Genomic DNA, 17,471 nt, shown 5'->3' on the forward strand with positions numbered 1-17,471 from the left:
AGCAAACACTCTACCCACTAGGCTACTGACAGGGGGAGTCAAACCTGGCTCTCGATGAGCAAACACTCTACCCACTAGGCTACTGACAGGGGAGTCAAACCTGGCTCTCGATGAGCAAACACTCTACCCATTAGGCTACTGACACGGGGAGTCAAACCTGGCTCTCGATGAGCAAACACTCTACCCATTAGGCTACTGACATGGGGAGTCAAACCTGGCTCTTGATGAGCAAACACTCTACCCATTAGGTTACTGACACGGGGAGTCAAACCTGGCTCTTGATGAGCAAACACTCTACCCATTAGGCTACTGACATGGGGAGTCAAACCTGGCTCTTGATGAGCAAACACTCTACCCATTAGGCGACTGACAGGGGGAGTCAAACCTGGCTCTTGATGAGCAAACACTCTACCCATTAGGCTACTGACATGGGGAGTCAAACCTGGCTCTCGATGAGCAAACACTCTACCCATTAGGCTACTGACAGGGGGAGTCAAACCTGGCTTTTGATGAGCAAACACTCTACCCACTAGGCTACTGACATGGGGAGTCAAACATGGCTCTTGATGAGCAAACACTCTACCCATTAGACTACTGGCACGGGGAGCCACACCTGGCCCTCGATGAGCAAACACTCTACCCGCTAGGCTACCCACTGTATACCATCATACCATAGCATGTCTCGTGTTCATGACAAAACTATTGCGGAAGTGATTTATCCAGTATGTTAATAACAGCAGCCATGATATAACTGTTGTATTACATGGTTAGAACAACCTCACTCACTCACTCACTCAACAGATGCAGGCTGTTATTCAAGTGTGTAAACTACCAGATGTGCATACTGGCTTTATAACATTAGCCTAACTGATAACTGAATAATAAACATTATCTATCCATTCCAGCCATTGTGGCAACTAAACCATTTTTCTTTCTAATGAAAATATGTGATATGAGAAAACACTAATATACATATGGCAGCCTAGTGATAAACAGTGAAACCATTTTAGTCTGGAAACCCTGCTTAACAGCTCACTGTTGAAAATGAAAACACAATAAGCATCGCTCTGTAAATCAGAAATCAGGACAGTTGACATATTGGATCCATTTATGGAATTGAACCTGGGACTTTTGAGTGATGAAACAACTCTTGATTAACAACGCTACCTCACCATCCTTTATGGTAGAAATACAAAACCTTAATTTCATTTTCCCAACACATTAATGACTAACAATGACAGAATGACATGAGGACATTCCTTCCTCCTTACCTGAAGAGTGACTGTATGGAGTCTCGATCCAGGAAGTCGTGATCTCTCTCGACAACTGCAATATCCACTGGAAACTGGCCGTCTGCAACAGAATCAACACCAACTGAACCATATCTGCTGCAACCTCACACACAGTCCCATCTGTTGACAACACTGAGGACCTCACACATGTCGTGTACTACGTGGAAGTGATACTCCCACGCCCACGACATACCACCACACACACTGTGTCAAATGTCAGTTATCAGGCAAAAACACTGACAAAACAAAACCAAATGAACAAAACAACTAGAATTCTTTGATCCATAAGATTAATCGAGTCTTTGTTCCGCCCACTGTTATTACATCACATTCAGGATGAAGATTAAATATGACATGAATACTTTACCTCTGCCATATTCAAAGCCTTCACAATATTTAAGCCTGCATCCATGGCTGCCTTGACTAATGGTGGTTAGGTACTATGTGGACAGTTACAACATTGAGTGTACAGTTACCACACCGACAGACTGCTCCACACTGACACGCCAGTGTATCCCATATCATATATCAACAACATCCCTGCTATATCGGTGATGCAGACAGTACCTACTGCAGACACAAGACTTGTCAAAAATGAGCGTAACAAAAATTTAAATTTTGTGTCTTTCTTTTCTTTAAATAGAAATATTTTCATTTTACTTCTCACTTTCATTTAATCTGTTTTTAATTTAACAAACATTTGTTTGTGTTAAACTAAACTTTTTCCTCCATTACTTCCTGTGTGTCTTTATCTGTGTTAGATAAAGCCTCTAAATATATTCTTGTCTTCATATCAGCATGCTAAATGAAAAACATGATATCATCCATCCTTTCAAAGCTGTACACAAACCTAAATTCCTCGACAAAACCTATATTTGATAATTTCGGTCAAGTGGTTTACCTCACAAGAAATCGTCAGTCCTTTTAGGTCACAGCAAGAAATTTAAACATGGTCCTGTAAAGGACATATGGCAGCTTCAAGTATAATTCAGCTCAAGGACTTTAATCTGGAAAGGGACATCTTTATCTGAATCACTGGAAAGATTATAACCTGAAGAATTATACCCACTTGAATAACACTGCTTAACATCAAAGGAAACACGCCCTGATCATGGTGGATTTGAGATATCTATCTCTCTCTCTACCCCTCGTCACCATCATACTTAAAACCAAGCTTATCCTAAACAAGATCCCAGTTTTGTCTATACAACCATTTTCTTGTCCTGTATGCTAACTGTTATCTGTGAGAGGCACACAGGGAGTGAATGGTCAACTGCACTTCAGAGGGGCCGAGCGAAGTGAAATACCTCACACTACTTATGTGTTTGTAGAGGGCTTCGGTTGTAATTATAGTGTCATGGTAAAGTGGCCACTTTCTCATGTTAGAAGCTATTCTGGGTAACAACCGTTTTTGTAGGTGCAATGAGATTGTCACCAGATTGAAAATAAAAGAAAAGCTTTTGCTTGAAAATAGGCTTGGATTCTTGACATTCAAAGGTATGTAGAGAAATAGAGACAAACTGAGGGAGGATAGAGAGACAACTGGGTGGAGAGTCATGAAGATGAAAGGTAGACAATGAAATGAATAGACTGATACAGACAGAAATACAAAAGGATGGATAGACGAAGGGAAAACAATAACTTGGACAGGTATATTAAATGATAGATAATAGTGAGTGAGTGAGTGAGTTTAGTTTTACGCTGCCTTTAGCAATATTCAGCTATATCATGTTGGTGGGGTTTTTGAGAGATTGGGGAAGAAAGGGAGAGAGAGAGAGAGAGAGAGAGAGAGAGAGAGAGAGAGAGAGAGAGAGAAACACCAGAAATGGGCTTCAGCAATATTCAGCTATATCATGTTGGATAGACAGAGAGAGAGGGGAGAGAGAGAAAAATAACTTGGAGGGGGAGAGAGAGTGAGTGAGAGAGAGTGACAGTGACTGCTTTTAACCACTAGGCTTACCCCACACCAGAAATGGGCTTCACACATTGTACCCATGTAGGGAATCGAACCCGGGTCTTCAGTGTGACGAGTGACTGACATTTTGAATGAATACCAAAAGGATGGACAGAAAGACAGATGAAGACATAAAAACACAGACCTAAAAAACTCATAGAGACATATAAATGATGTACAGTTTAATGGGTTCACAATAGAATCAATCAGGGAGACATTTCGTCTGTCTCACAGTCCCTGAACCACATTATTTTCCCTACTGCCAAGCCCTCTCTGCAGTGCTAAAGCCCTAAATAAAGCAAGATTTTCTCAGGTTCTGAATCTCTGGTCTCCCTGGGGCTTCTTTTAAATTTAAATGGGCTTGCTTGTTACTATCAAAATTATATATATTCAGAGACTAAGCATTAGTCTAGGAGACATTGGAAGACACCAGCAACATAGATAGACAGATGGACCGACATTTTGAGAGAAAACCAAAAGGATGGACAGAAAGACAGATGGAGACATATATACATAAACAGACCTAAGAAACTCATAGAAAATACAAATGAACAGATAGATTTCCCCATATGGCGCTAATCTTCTAGTAAGCTTCTCAACACAAAATAAAGTTAATTTGCAGCTATTGGACCAGATCAAAGTGTGTCCCCCGGTATTCACATGGATGTTTGATCGGTGAAGCGTGACCTACCTTCATACATCTGGGCATACTGGGGGAAGCCGGCAGCTCGGAGCCATTTACACGCTTCTATTGCCTCGATTTCTGTAACACATAATAAACAAAATATAAATAGATTGTTTGCATCATGCTCAATCACAAATATCTTCTGTGACAGCAATTCAAACTCCCTGAAAAATATCTGGTAATTAAAAATAAAGAATTCAGTTTATGTAAGAATCACTGAATGAAGCTATCACACAAAACCAACATCAAAGCGATTACTGGTTGGAGCCAATTTGACTACCTGTAATAAAAACCTGCAGAGTTGGTAATGTCAAAATAGCCAGGATATTTCTACCCTTCAAACATCTAAACAATCGCTAGCAATATAAAGGAAAGATCTCCGTGTTCACCTTGAAGAATGGTAATCAGCAAGAATGCATCGCAGACGCCTAGCTTCTTCCATACTCGAATGCTTCCAACAATATCACGACAACACTCGTCCATAAAACTGGAGAAAATCCAAAAGTGTAGTAATATTTTAAGAAGATTTTGGACCATTTTGGAAATTCCCAATCCCTGTAACAAGCCGATGGATTTGTAGCATGTTCTCCTGAGCCTAACAATCACACTCTACAACGGAACGGCATTACAGCAGATGCCGAGCCAGTATTAGTCATGTAGAATAAAAAACGTAAGCCTTTGTTCCCTAAACACGACTTAGTCATCTATTGTTAAGTATCCCTTTAGCCTCTTCCATATTTAAAATGGCAATACTCTTAAAAATTCTTCAAACCTAACAGAATGACACGCTCGTGTAAATTTCCTGATCAAAGCAAGTCATTCTTAGCAGTTTCTGCCTGACTGGCACAGAAAGGGCTGGGTATTTAGCAGCAGACTTTTTTACCTCCAAACAATGAGAGGTGTTTCAACACTTTTAATCTTGTCAATAGCTTGCGACATGCCACCTTGGCTGATACTGCCATGCTGGTAGCTTTGTTCCGATTTGTGCAGATATAATGATGATCAGCCTCTACAGAGTCAGTATGCTGGACGTCTGTGACCCCGATAGCCCCTGGCCCCTATGGATACAGCATAGCAAGGAGAGTTTCATTAAGCAGACGTCAACTTCAACAATGCTTATGAATGCTGAGTGCTCAGGTTGTCTTCCATTGTTACCTTCTCCTCCATGGCCTGGTTTACATGGGAGGGAGCACCATAAGTTCATATAACTGAGTCATTTGTAAGCTGAAATTGGGCAGCAAAACTTGCCAGTGTTATGGATGTTTACCAAGCTGAAACACTACAATAAGTTGAAATAATTGTTGCAGCAATTTGTAATCTGACAAAAAAGGAAGTCTCGTTCAATTGTCATGGTGTTGTCATGCTCTTCATCCTGCAATGGCTAACCTCAGACCACTCCTAACCATATATCCTCTGAAACCGTCACACATTATGGTATCCAACTATCCACAATAGTCTCCATGCAATTTCAGTTCATCATTTGTCTGTTCCAGTCACAGGATATACTCCTGTAAGTATGCTCCGTCAGAAAACGTGTGTTTCACTCAGACTGTCCTGTTGGCAACTGTATCGATATTATCTGAGTTCCCAGAAGTCTGTGCATGACTTTGTATTCATGCAACAGATGCATTATGGTCAATACATATAAACAAAAAGTCAATCACGCGTTGACAACAGAATGGGAAGTTGTTGCAATCCCATGACTCTTGTTTACAGACAGCACCTTAACCAGGTCTCTTTAACCTGGATTCCTACCGTCCAGACTACTGTGAAACTTACATGTATACATCAAATACAAAACAGTACCTATGATTTATTGACATGAAAATTTGTAAATTCTTAAGATTTTACTAGTAAGGTACTGCATGGATAAACATGGTTTCACTGGGAAGCTCTGGTCAGGGTAAACATAAAGCAAACAGTGTTAGGCTCTTAAATGTTCTAGACACTTAACATTTCTAAATCTCGTGCAGTGAGCATGTTGACAGACAAGTAGAATTTCACTTTTTACACAGCCTAATTTGAGAAAAAAGAAAGAAAACAGAAAAGTGAAGCCACATGTTTGTTTTTCCACCACAGGTATAGTATAAGCAAACCATGAACCAACTGTTGGATACACACACTACCATGTACACAGGCACAAAATGAGGGCATATCACTTAATACTTAACAGTAAAATATTTTCTTTAAACCAGTCTTATTTGATGAGAAAGAAAGATATAAAAAAAAAGTTCTAAAACTTTACCATTTTCACTTTTTGATTTCCCAGAGAAAAATCGTAATGTCTGAAGCACATCCAAAGAGACACAATTTTGTTTCACCATTCTGGGGAGGAACAGTCCATGGAAGACTAACTCCTTCCTGTAGACTCAGTTGGTAACAGAGAACCCTGCAGCCACCCACCAACAGTCCACCAACCTTACATCTGGCACTGCCCGACTCAATGGTCAGGGATCTCTGATAGATCTGCTGTGATGCTACAGGGCCGCACCACCCAACAACTCACACTGTTTGTAAACAAATACCCCAATACTTGAATCCCGATCAGAAGTGGCGTACTCCACCCAGCCAATAATCCTATGTCAATCTCCACACTATTCAGCCCCTATTGTCCATAGCATGGCTATGAGCGGCCAGTGCTTGGAACCAACCAACACATATTTCAGATTTTAAATCTACTCAGGCCATTATACCAGGAGCCATTTGTAGAAAAATCTGATCAGTACAGCAGTACAAACCGTTATCGGCACCCATACAAGTCACAGCCACACCTGATAAAAGTATATTTGGTTCACATTAGCAAGACCAGTGACAAGTGTTTGAACACCATGAAAGCTTTCAGATACCACAGTGTCAAAAGTTTTCTAAAGCCGGTTACAAAAGTCTGACACTAATTGTAACCTTTATATTAACAACTCTATAATAGTGGACAATAATGGAGGGTTAGGGTGAGTGAGTGAAAATACAACTAGCTCTCACATACAACGAAAACAAGTTTAGCCATGCTTGATGAAATCAGAAGCTTCTTAAATAAAATAACTGACCATGAAAAATTCATGTATGAAGCCATCGTTTTTCTAAGAGAAAAAACATAATTATCTACAATAAGTTTCAATTTCTGTTGAAAATTCAGATACCTGGTGATGTTTTCCTCAAAGCTAATTCCAATGTGTCCCAAAGTAGACATACAATTGCATCAAAAACTTAATGAAGGACATTTTAATGACAGGTGATATACAACACTAATCTTAGCTGCTTATTGTGATGAGCTCATTGGTTGCTATTTATATACACAACGAAGAAGAATATGCTGGAATTCAAATATCATTTCCTCAATATATCAGCATGTTAATTAATCATAAATCTTGATGTCACATAGATAAACAAGTCCGGTGAGGCAATCCTTAGACAATGAATCATACAAGGAACAGATATACAGCATCATGGTGGTGGCTAAATAAAGACAGCAATATTCAAGCGATAAAATAGGATTTGATCAGAAATAAAATGGACTTGATGAAACTTTGCACTCCTACCTTTAAGATAGAGAATACAGTACTGACAAGGTTTACAGTCAATCATGCTGAACTTGAAGTGGTATCCTTCCTGTAAGACAGGTGGAGCCGGTATGAGAACAAGTAGAACTCTTCCTACAGGAGGTAGGAAAACAATGTGTGACGAGTTAGCGAGAATTACTGAATACTTCGTCTCCATACACCTACACACAGGCGTTCACGATGGCAGCATGTGATATTACCAATACACCCACCATTATGGTGCAACTGCCTTAGTGTTTACTGTTAACAGCGCTGGTTTGGTTAATTCGTCATTATGGAATGACTAGCAGATGGTTGTCGGGAGAAATTGATTTCATATTAGGGCGTAAAGAAACATGAATCTGATTACAAGCTTAAAAATGATTGGGATTCAATTATACAAAAATTTTCGTAAGAATTATATTTCATGTGGTTATTGCATGATCAGAGAAATTGGTAAAACCACAAAACCCAACAATAATCACTCTCAATTAGGCACATCTATTATGCCATGTTTTTTAATTCAAAAAGTCTTTTGCGAAAACATTGCAAACCATGCTTTTATATTCAATCAAAATGGCAATAAACAAATTTAATTCATAATACTTTTTTAAATCAGCCCTGAAGATTGTTTGCTAGTGATGCTTATATCCATATTTTCTACAAACAACAGATAAGCTCTCAATGGCGCAGATGTGACCAGAAGGGAGACAACATAGCCAACCCTTGAGGTTTCCTACAGTATTACCTGTATAACTCAAACATATGTAAATCTCACATTCAAAATAATCTCCTGTCATGTTTGCCAAACCTTATTCCTTTCTACTCACACATTTCAAAGGGCATCAAAATCTTGAGGAAAAATAAAGAAGTGGCAATGAAATGAAGAAAAGATAAAGTTGACGCTAAGCCCCTTCTGCCACACTCACACAACTTCACCTCAAATCCATTTTTCAATTTCCTTTTTCATTGCTTAACATTATTCCACCGATTCATGAAACCCCATAACATGCTACAAAAAATCTGAATAATGACAACCTCCCCAAGAACGCAACAATGTTCACCCAGGCTTAAAATGTGTCTGAACAAAAGGCGCAACGACCTGAATTCTCGTGCGACATTATGTCCACCTACGAACTGTAACAAAAGCTGAGGTCAGGTTCTAACACTAATCCTCGGATGTCCTTTGAAACTCGCCTGTGTAAAATGAGATGGTTACTTTGGCAGAGTTATCTGGCATTACGGATTCATCCCATGCCCGTCCTGAGCTTGAGGTCAGTCAGCTGACCCCAGCGAGGGATTAGCTTTAAGAAAACTGTGTAGTCACAAGATCATCTGTATCAGTCTTAACACTTTACTCGTTTAGTCGGTATTAGATAGATAACATGTTTGTCATTCATCTTTACACAATGCAGATTCAAATAATCTCCCAAGTATGTCTACTGTCAATGTTGTTGCTACGAATTTAGCCTTGATCCAAAAAGTTTCTTTTCATAAGGTTTTATGTGATGTAGAAATGTGAGTCTGGTATAAACAAAAGTATAGAATGGATGCAAAAATATACATTATTGTTGGATAATATCTACTTACTACATGTATTCATACATTTTATTTATTTGTTAAATTTATTTTATCAAATTCTTGAAATGGAATATAAGTACCTTGTAATTAAAATAATGATTTCCCCTTACAGTACAAAACAGTATGTCGTTACTTTTCATGACCATCATTCTTCCTGCAAAGACCCTTGAAATGAGTAATCAAGGGTCCTCTGACCCCTAGTTTTGTAGGTAATGATGTTCAGATGTAAACATTTCAGTATCATGAAAGTTCAGTATTTTGTATTCTAGTCAACATAGTTTGACCTTAAAACAATAGTTGCGGCAGTACTTCATGACCTATGCAGGACAATATCTTGAATGTGACAATGCCCCACTGCCTCTTGGCCTGCATTCTTCCATACATACCCCCAATACTGTCACAGCTCGACATTTATCGCAACAGTGACCATCAAACATACATTGTGATGCAGCTGTGACTTCAACATAAACTGGACGTACATTTAATGACCACGAGACTATTATCAATAAGACACTGGAGTGACAGCTGAAAATATACTACTTCCTTAACACAAGATGCTGTCATCTGTACCAGATCAGAGCAATGGCTTTATATATACGGACAGAGGTGGTCGAGTTGTTGTTGTCGCATTCAGGATTATTGCACTTTTATCGTGGCAACCTTGCATGTGTATGTGTCTGGTGGTGCAAGTCCGGACATATCCTGGTTTTATACTGCCAGTCCACTGTGGTGCCATCTACTGGCAAACACGATAGCCCACATAGACACGGTATACTGACTCCGAGCAGAGCAGGCATTGTTTTATCCCTTCAATGACCAGGGTAACAATAAGTACCATCTTTTATTGTCTTTTGGTTTGATACAGCCAGGGTTCAAACCTCCAATCTCCTACCATCCTGACAGACACTCTATCTACAAGACTACTGAAGCGGTCATCATCATTATGAAGTATTTATAGGATATACAATAAACAAACGTTATAATGAACTATCAGTTTTAGTTATACACCATAGTTTGTTATGCACAGACCAAAAATAATATACAAGCAGACAGGACCAAAATTAGTTAATTATGTCCATCAGTGTCCATAATGAAGGTGTCTGTTATAAACATAGTTTAGTCCATAAACAGTTCATGTAATAGAAGAAGGAAGTGACTTAAACTCATCAACTACTAGAACCGACTACATACTGTCACCTTCAACATACAAAGACTTTACAGTAAAGTAAGCAACTCCAACCACCATTCCGACCCAGTAACATAAAACACAGCCACAGATAACCTGTTCTGTAGGTTTAAAACAACCACGACAGGTGCTTATGTACATACATATTCTAAACATTATGTCAACAGAGAAGAGTTTCAGTACGGTTTTGAACATTTTGAAAATCGACATCATGAACGTCCCCCTCACCTACCTCTCATCTTGCCACATCATCAGTAGCAGACTATCATCCTCGGACTAAATGATTTAATCCCCGTCTCCTCATGTGTCCCCTTCACACAGGGGCAAACAACAAACACGACAGCACGTAGCACAGTGCAAGAACAGATGAATCGCCACTCCTGTGTAATGTGGGAATGTAGCGTCATTGTGAAGTTGCGTTGGGATGCGCTGCAAGATGGCAGAGGGATACGGATGGAGACTCGGACCTAGGTGTAACACCAACTGTCATGCCAGGTTGATGGAAACATAGAGGCCCAAGATGCCATTGTGTTCAGAATAGAAACACAAGGCTATTATTATTCTACACACTGTTATCATGATAGTGTCACTTCATAAACACACCAAAATATTACTGATATCTGTTCATAATCTAGAAACAAATCTGATATCATCATGTTGTAAATTCCAGTGCAAACAAATATATTTATATGGAAATATTAAATCCTTGTAACTTTATCTTGAGCTTCTTATACAAACAGCTTCAGTTCAGTCAGTTTCTATTGACCAGGTAAAATTTCTTTCATGAAATTTATGAAAATGACTTCTTACCTTTATTTACTAATCTATCTTCTCAGTATGAGTGTCTCATGAACTGAATATTTCAATTATTGACAAAAGCTGTTGTACATGACTCACATTTATGAATTTTTAGTAAAATACATCAGAAAAATATTTTCCTGTTCAGTTTTCATGATTAATTTTCTCATGGGTTTAGCATAATTAATATTTACTGTTTTATTTAAATGACAATGATCAAACAAGACAGACATTGGATCTCCCTTTTTCTTTATCAAACACACTTTAAGGGATACTTGAGACTCAACAGCCATGCAACCATAACTGACTCATGTTACGTGTTCAGCTGTCTGGGTTTAGGTCTGGCTCTATCAGTCACTGCACAGACAGGGAATGAAGAGGATAGAAAATATAATTAACAACTGTTTGATTGATTGACAAGTAATATGAGCCATTTCCTTGACATAATGATCACCCATACATGTGACAAACATTCATTATTGTCACTGTCCAGAATAAATGTTGACAGACACTGCACTGCAGTAAAGGGAATGTTCACATAGTATCAAGTCTTTAGTCCACAGATGGACAGAGACACTGAAGCATCTCTCTACAACCATGACAGGTCTGGATGGGGCTGATTGCTACCTTGTTGTCTGATCGCTATCTTCCTTGCTTTCATTAAAAATGATTGTTGCATGTTGATTTAATTCTGAATACATCCATCAGTGGAGCATGGGAACTGATACAACTTCATGCACTGTGGGAAATAGTTTCAGTTTCCAATAGCGATGTTGTAGTCTGTCACACAGACCCTAAAACAAATATATCCAAGAAAGCCCATGCAAGTCTAAAATATGTGGCAAGTCTAGATTTCCACAGTTTCAGGGTCTGTAGCAATGAAGAAAATCTCAGGACTCCTTTTCATTAATTTTTTGTATTATGTAAAACATGTTCATTTCAGAGACAAGTTGTTAGTCTAGCGATGTTGCTGAGTATCATGTTGTCCCAACATGGGTACGCACAATAACTTCGCATCAGATCTTTAGCTGGATGAACGACTTTTAACCACAAGGAAACCAAGCTTAGCACTGCTGACTATCATGTTAACCTTTCAGAAGCAGAACATGCTGACTGTCAGACATAGTCTTTAACCAAACCCTTTTAATAAATGATTACCAATTTTCACACCACATACCTTTAATTTACTGATATCAGTTTACACACTCCAACAACTGATCATGAAATATTACCAGAGCTGACCTCCTAACAACTAGTTATAGACAACCTGTAATTAACTAGTATGCAATATATTGTGGTCAGAGTGGAGGTAGAAGGTATACAGTAAGTGATACGAAGGAACAGCTCCACCCCTGACTGCTCAATGCTCTTCCAGGGTCAACACTATTAGATGACAGCCTCATAGACCCGCAGTGTCCCACATTATGTAGGAATGTTCCACAACAATAAACACTCTCATATATACAGCCCACAACCCAGTGAAACGTCTCCGATGTACGTCAAGAAATTTTATCTCAACCCTTGAATAATCAAGTATACGATATCAAAGCGCCAACTGTTTTAGACAATAAAACCTGAGGAATGTTTAGAGGACACATTGAAAGAATACAAAGAAAATGTGCATTTCTCAGCATCAAACATGAACTGTTGACATTCATGAAAAGGCATGACATTGAAATAATATCTCAACCAACTTTAAAAAATCCTGCCTCCAGTTTAGTCTATCCATCATCCATATTATGAATTGTCAAATCATAATAGGTCTATTACTGACTTTTTAAGCTTAAAAAGTTCAGTATCACAACCAACAGCATGTAAGCATGGATGGCTGGGTCCAACACTCCAAGTATTTACAACCCATAAGGCCCTCTAATATTATCAACAAACATGGCCTTGTCTGTTTTGTTTTCAATCTATGGAGAGGGGCAATTTAATGACTTAACCACTGTCAAATACCTGATAAATGACTGGTATTTATGCTGACAATTTGTCTATCATAATTATCTTTCTAAATACGGAAACACAAGGACAAAGGTGGGTTGATGTGGTTGTCGGAAATATGAAAAATGGCCACTGATTGCCTCTTATTACCTCTTTTGACAGTTTACAGTTGTCAGTTATTCCATGGTTATTGAGGTGAAACGTTCGACATTTTGTCTGGTTCACTTACATGATAGAGTGTTATGTTAGGAAATGAAGCTATAGTTTCCGTCAGGGTTTCTTTCCTTATGGATATCATATTCCTTATTATACATAATCAGCCAAGTTACAGACTGGACCATACAACTTCCACATTGTTTCAAAATATACCCAAGAGTTTTGACAAATCACCATTGTATGATTTGGAATTGTTTTGGACAGCCAATCATTAGTTTTGTTTGAGTGGCATTCTAGAAGTTGGTGGTATAGAGATGACAAAACTTTATGAAAGATCAACTTCTTTATTTTCACAATAGGGTGTTTCGGTAAAGCTTCTTATACTGAAACATCGCTATTGTGAAAACAAACAAGTTGATCATCCATACAGTTTTGCCATCTCTAAGCCAATCATTAGGTTGGTCAGCCATTTCAAGAAGCATGAGAAAATACTCTGACCCGAAATCCCCAAAGAATCACTGTAAAATCAAAATCCTTTCACAATAAAAAAGAAAAGAAACATTGAATAGACAATACTTTTCTCAACAAAAAGATCATTTATCCACTAATAGTTCCGGCCTGCCTGTGTTGGCTGTGTTGATATTTAGATATGCCCGTGTTGTCTGTGGGGTGTTTTGGAAACTACTATCAGAAACATTGACATGTGTCAACACAGAGGTCCTGACATTATCACACTATCCAAACAAGATGGCTGCAAAAAGCATGTAAACTGTATAATCATCTTCACTCTGAAAGGCCAGCTTGTTACATCATCTGTAAACATTCGGTACCATCACAAAAACACAGAACTGGCATCATTATGAATAGAAAATGTGACATTCAAAACTCAAAACTATGATCATCATGAAAACACAGAATTGGTATCTTTACGGAAAGTTAATGTAATACTGATGAAAATGAAATCTCAAAACTGGCATTATTATGAATGTGCCTCATTATGGGGAAAATTTTGATTATTAAGAGCTCAAAACTGGATCAATAACATCAATATTAAACTTGGTGACTTGAGCATGGTATTGAGTACTGCCACAATGAATATCTTGTCACATCTTGTGGGCAGAATATACAAGAGCCTATATATCCCAGTACACTGCACTGCATGGTCTTGGGAAGAATTAACACAGATGTCTCATATTGTGTTTCCAAATAACATACACCTTCTTCTGCAGGCAAACATTTTGTTTCAAAACAAGTGCCTATGAAATATAACGAAATTATGCTGCAAAGCATATTTTCAATTAAAACTGTAAAAATCAGAAATGCATACTTCATTTAACATTTATATTTTATGCTAAAACATTCACAATAGATGAATACCTATTCCAAATTCCATGCACAAATATTATTGCAGGTATGAATAAAACATGTATTAATACCTAATCATCTCACTCATATTCATAAATGAAAACAGGTATGGAAAAACATATTGTGGCAACAATGCGTACTGAATCGTCCCCAAACACCGGGGTGTACTGACTTGCCAAGTCCTGCCATGATATGACCTCAATATCCTCAGACACCACCTGCCCATGAAACAACCTGACAACTTTCTTTTCAAAACTGGAGTTAAATTAAGAAATCATGAGCTCGTTGGAAGACCAACTTTGAGAGTGCTGAAAAAATACATTTCAGGCTTGGGTGATTTTTTTCATCTGTAGTGCAAAGTAATGACAACAGCGTTGTGTCAGTGTAATACATTTCAACCTCAAGCCTGGCTGGTGAGATTCTAGACTAGAAGCCGTCACAAATGTCACGCATTCTTCAAATTTTACGTAGATCTACATGCCAGAATGTTCTCATAAAAGGCACCTTTTTCGTTAACTTTAAAACATATATTTATCTTTCAGAGAAAGTACATCACCTAAGTAAATTACTCTTAAAACAATGTGTAAATTAAATAATACTTTGAATACTTATATAATTCTTAAGAAAACTGAGACAAATGGGAAAGCACCAACTAATTCACACAAACATCCAGAGATACACTAAAATACCTTACAGGAGATACAAAGTGGGTTCGTTAATTGTAGAAATCTCAACAATTCAAGTCCTTGATGAAACCATCTGCATCCTACAAATGACAATATGATTCAGCCACTGTAAACCCGCTTCATGTTTACAAATACCCCAGAATAACCTAAATGACCAACACATAGGAACAATGATCTACAAACAGTCCATAGTAAAGTCACATACCAGAGAATCCCGGAATCAATACTAAACCTAAACCAGGGGAAATTGATGACATGCATTCAGTGGCAAGCCTAGCTGTACCACAGGCGGAGCCGATCGTCATGTGTACCTACCCATGTACATTCATCTATCAAAATCATACCAGCCTTGGGCTTACACGAGTGTCATCTACTAATCTGACCTGGAACTAATTACCAGGTAAATACACTAAGTGTTATAGGTTGTTAGCTGGTCCAGTTGTTGAACAGCTGTGACGTATCCACACCGACTACTGGTGAAGTTCACAGGCAGACGGCACAACGCACATCTTCCTGTCCTCACAATTCTGAAGCATGTCAAATGTGTGAAATATTTTCATACACAAAATACATATTTGGTGTTTTTAACTCACCAGAGTTTATAATATCCGTGGGTGATGCCGTTTGTAAAGCCATGTTGGCGACAGGTTGTCATCTGTGTCACATATGTCCGGCCATCCCACTGTTGGAGTTCTCGGGTTCTAACTTAGAGAATCGAGTCTCGCATATTGTGTTTCTGCCTCACAATAGTGGGTCACATGACCAATATGTTGCCCACATTTGTTGGAGGTTACCAGGATTTGTGAGAGATTCTCAGGGGGGTAATATGATGTTTTAACACACCCCATATGATAAAGGCCTGGTATCCAGCTCATCTTTGAAATGAAAGGCTCGCTTCATCCACCCATGCAGAGTACTCATCCGTGGAACGGTTTGAAGTCTTTTCACTTCTCAATAGGAAGGAGGTACTGAATGAATTTGTATAAATGTAACCTGTAATTTCATGCAACAAATTTCATGCTCAATGAAGGAATAAAATAACCAAATTGATCAGATAAACATTCAAGTCAAGTTTTCTGCACCAGTCAACCACAAATAGCTTAATATCTTATTCAAGCAGATATCAAAATATTTGTACATAATTTATTGTCATAACATACGCTGTACAAATGAACACATTAATGAATTTCAAAGTTAAGAATTTTTGTATTGATAGTATGTGAATATTTTAACAACAAATGCACGAGACAAAAGCATTACCTTTGAAGCAAAGAAGTAATGTTGCGAAACATACGAAACAACCTCACCAGCATCATGGGGAAAAAATGGAATTAAACAATCTGAATCCACATTTTATACTTAACCCTGACATGGACTGATAAAGAGATATGTACATATTGATATGTTATCTGTTTCCTGTGTGAACTACTTGGTTTATACCAAAAGCTACATGTGGGAAGTGGATAAAGCACTTCTTGAATGATAAACCAAAAACATTTATTGCTGAACCCATCATCCATGATAACAAAGATGGAGGGGCAACTAACTACAGCATGGTTGTTGACTTTGTTTTGGTCAAATTGTATCTCTTTCCTATCTCTATGTACGACCTGGTTTAATCTTCATTCTGCGTTTATTAAAGAAGAAAAATATAATAAATCTTTCCACTCTACCTAAAATATCTGATTACATTTTATCAGCTTTTGGCCATTTTATTTTTTTACGTATTTTCTTGTGGTATAACTTACAAGCTTCTTATCATTGATACCACCTTAAAATTCAATATAACTTTTCTGATTCCTGAATCACAACACCTGGTAAGGTGGCATATAAAACATAAACAATTCTCAAACAATCAGGTTCCATTAAATTCTCATTTAAACTGGCAGCACCACCAGAGGACATGTGCCACCATGGGAAAATAATAAATGATGCTGCATTCCTGCCAACTGACTCATGGGTTAATAACAAGCATGCAGCCTTCAGGTGACCAACTTGAGATGAATACTGGACATCAGTAATGAAATAAGGCTAATGGGGGACTTTGGGCATCAGGTAACATGTGTTCACCTGGCCTGATTAACTTATATTCCCCCACTACCTTATCTTGTTTACCATCACACGTTGGTCAACTTTCAATGCTGGCCTACGGTCACCTATTTTCTATTATAATACATAGTCAGCTGAGATTTATGACTATAATCATATCATACAATGACGCATAGAGAAATGTTTTCATATAGCTAGCGCTAACATTGATCTGATGTATCAGATACCATGATCATTTGAGG

General features: G+C 38.2%; 1 protein-coding gene across 12 annotated transcripts in view; it reads right to left on the bottom strand.

Moving 5' to 3' along the window:
- Nucleotides 1-17,471, bottom strand: part of LOC124262932 (rho GTPase-activating protein 7-like) — a 234,708-nt gene that overhangs the window by 20,687 nt on the left and 196,550 nt on the right. For 8 of the 12 annotated variants that reach the window (XM_046697533.1, XM_046697534.1, XM_046697537.1 and 5 more), the window contains 2 exons: nt 3,938-4,009; nt 1,272-1,353 (listed from right to left, as the gene is read on the bottom strand). In XM_046697533.1, the coding sequence (XP_046553489.1) occupies nt 1,272-1,353; nt 3,938-4,009 (154 nt within the window). Of the gene's footprint in view, nt 1-1,271; nt 1,354-3,937; nt 4,010-4,814; nt 4,909-7,467; nt 7,529-10,466; nt 10,559-15,773; nt 16,006-17,471 lie in introns of those variants that run through there. The other 4 variants (XM_046697544.1, XM_046697545.1, XM_046697543.1 and 1 more) reach the window with 4 other exon arrangements.

The sequence above is a fragment of the Haliotis rubra genome, unplaced genomic scaffold (assembly GCF_003918875.1).
Source record: "Haliotis rubra isolate DU_JTF1 unplaced genomic scaffold, ASM391887v1 Scf86, whole genome shotgun sequence".
NCBI lineage: Eukaryota > Metazoa > Mollusca > Gastropoda > Lepetellida > Haliotidae > Haliotis > Haliotis rubra.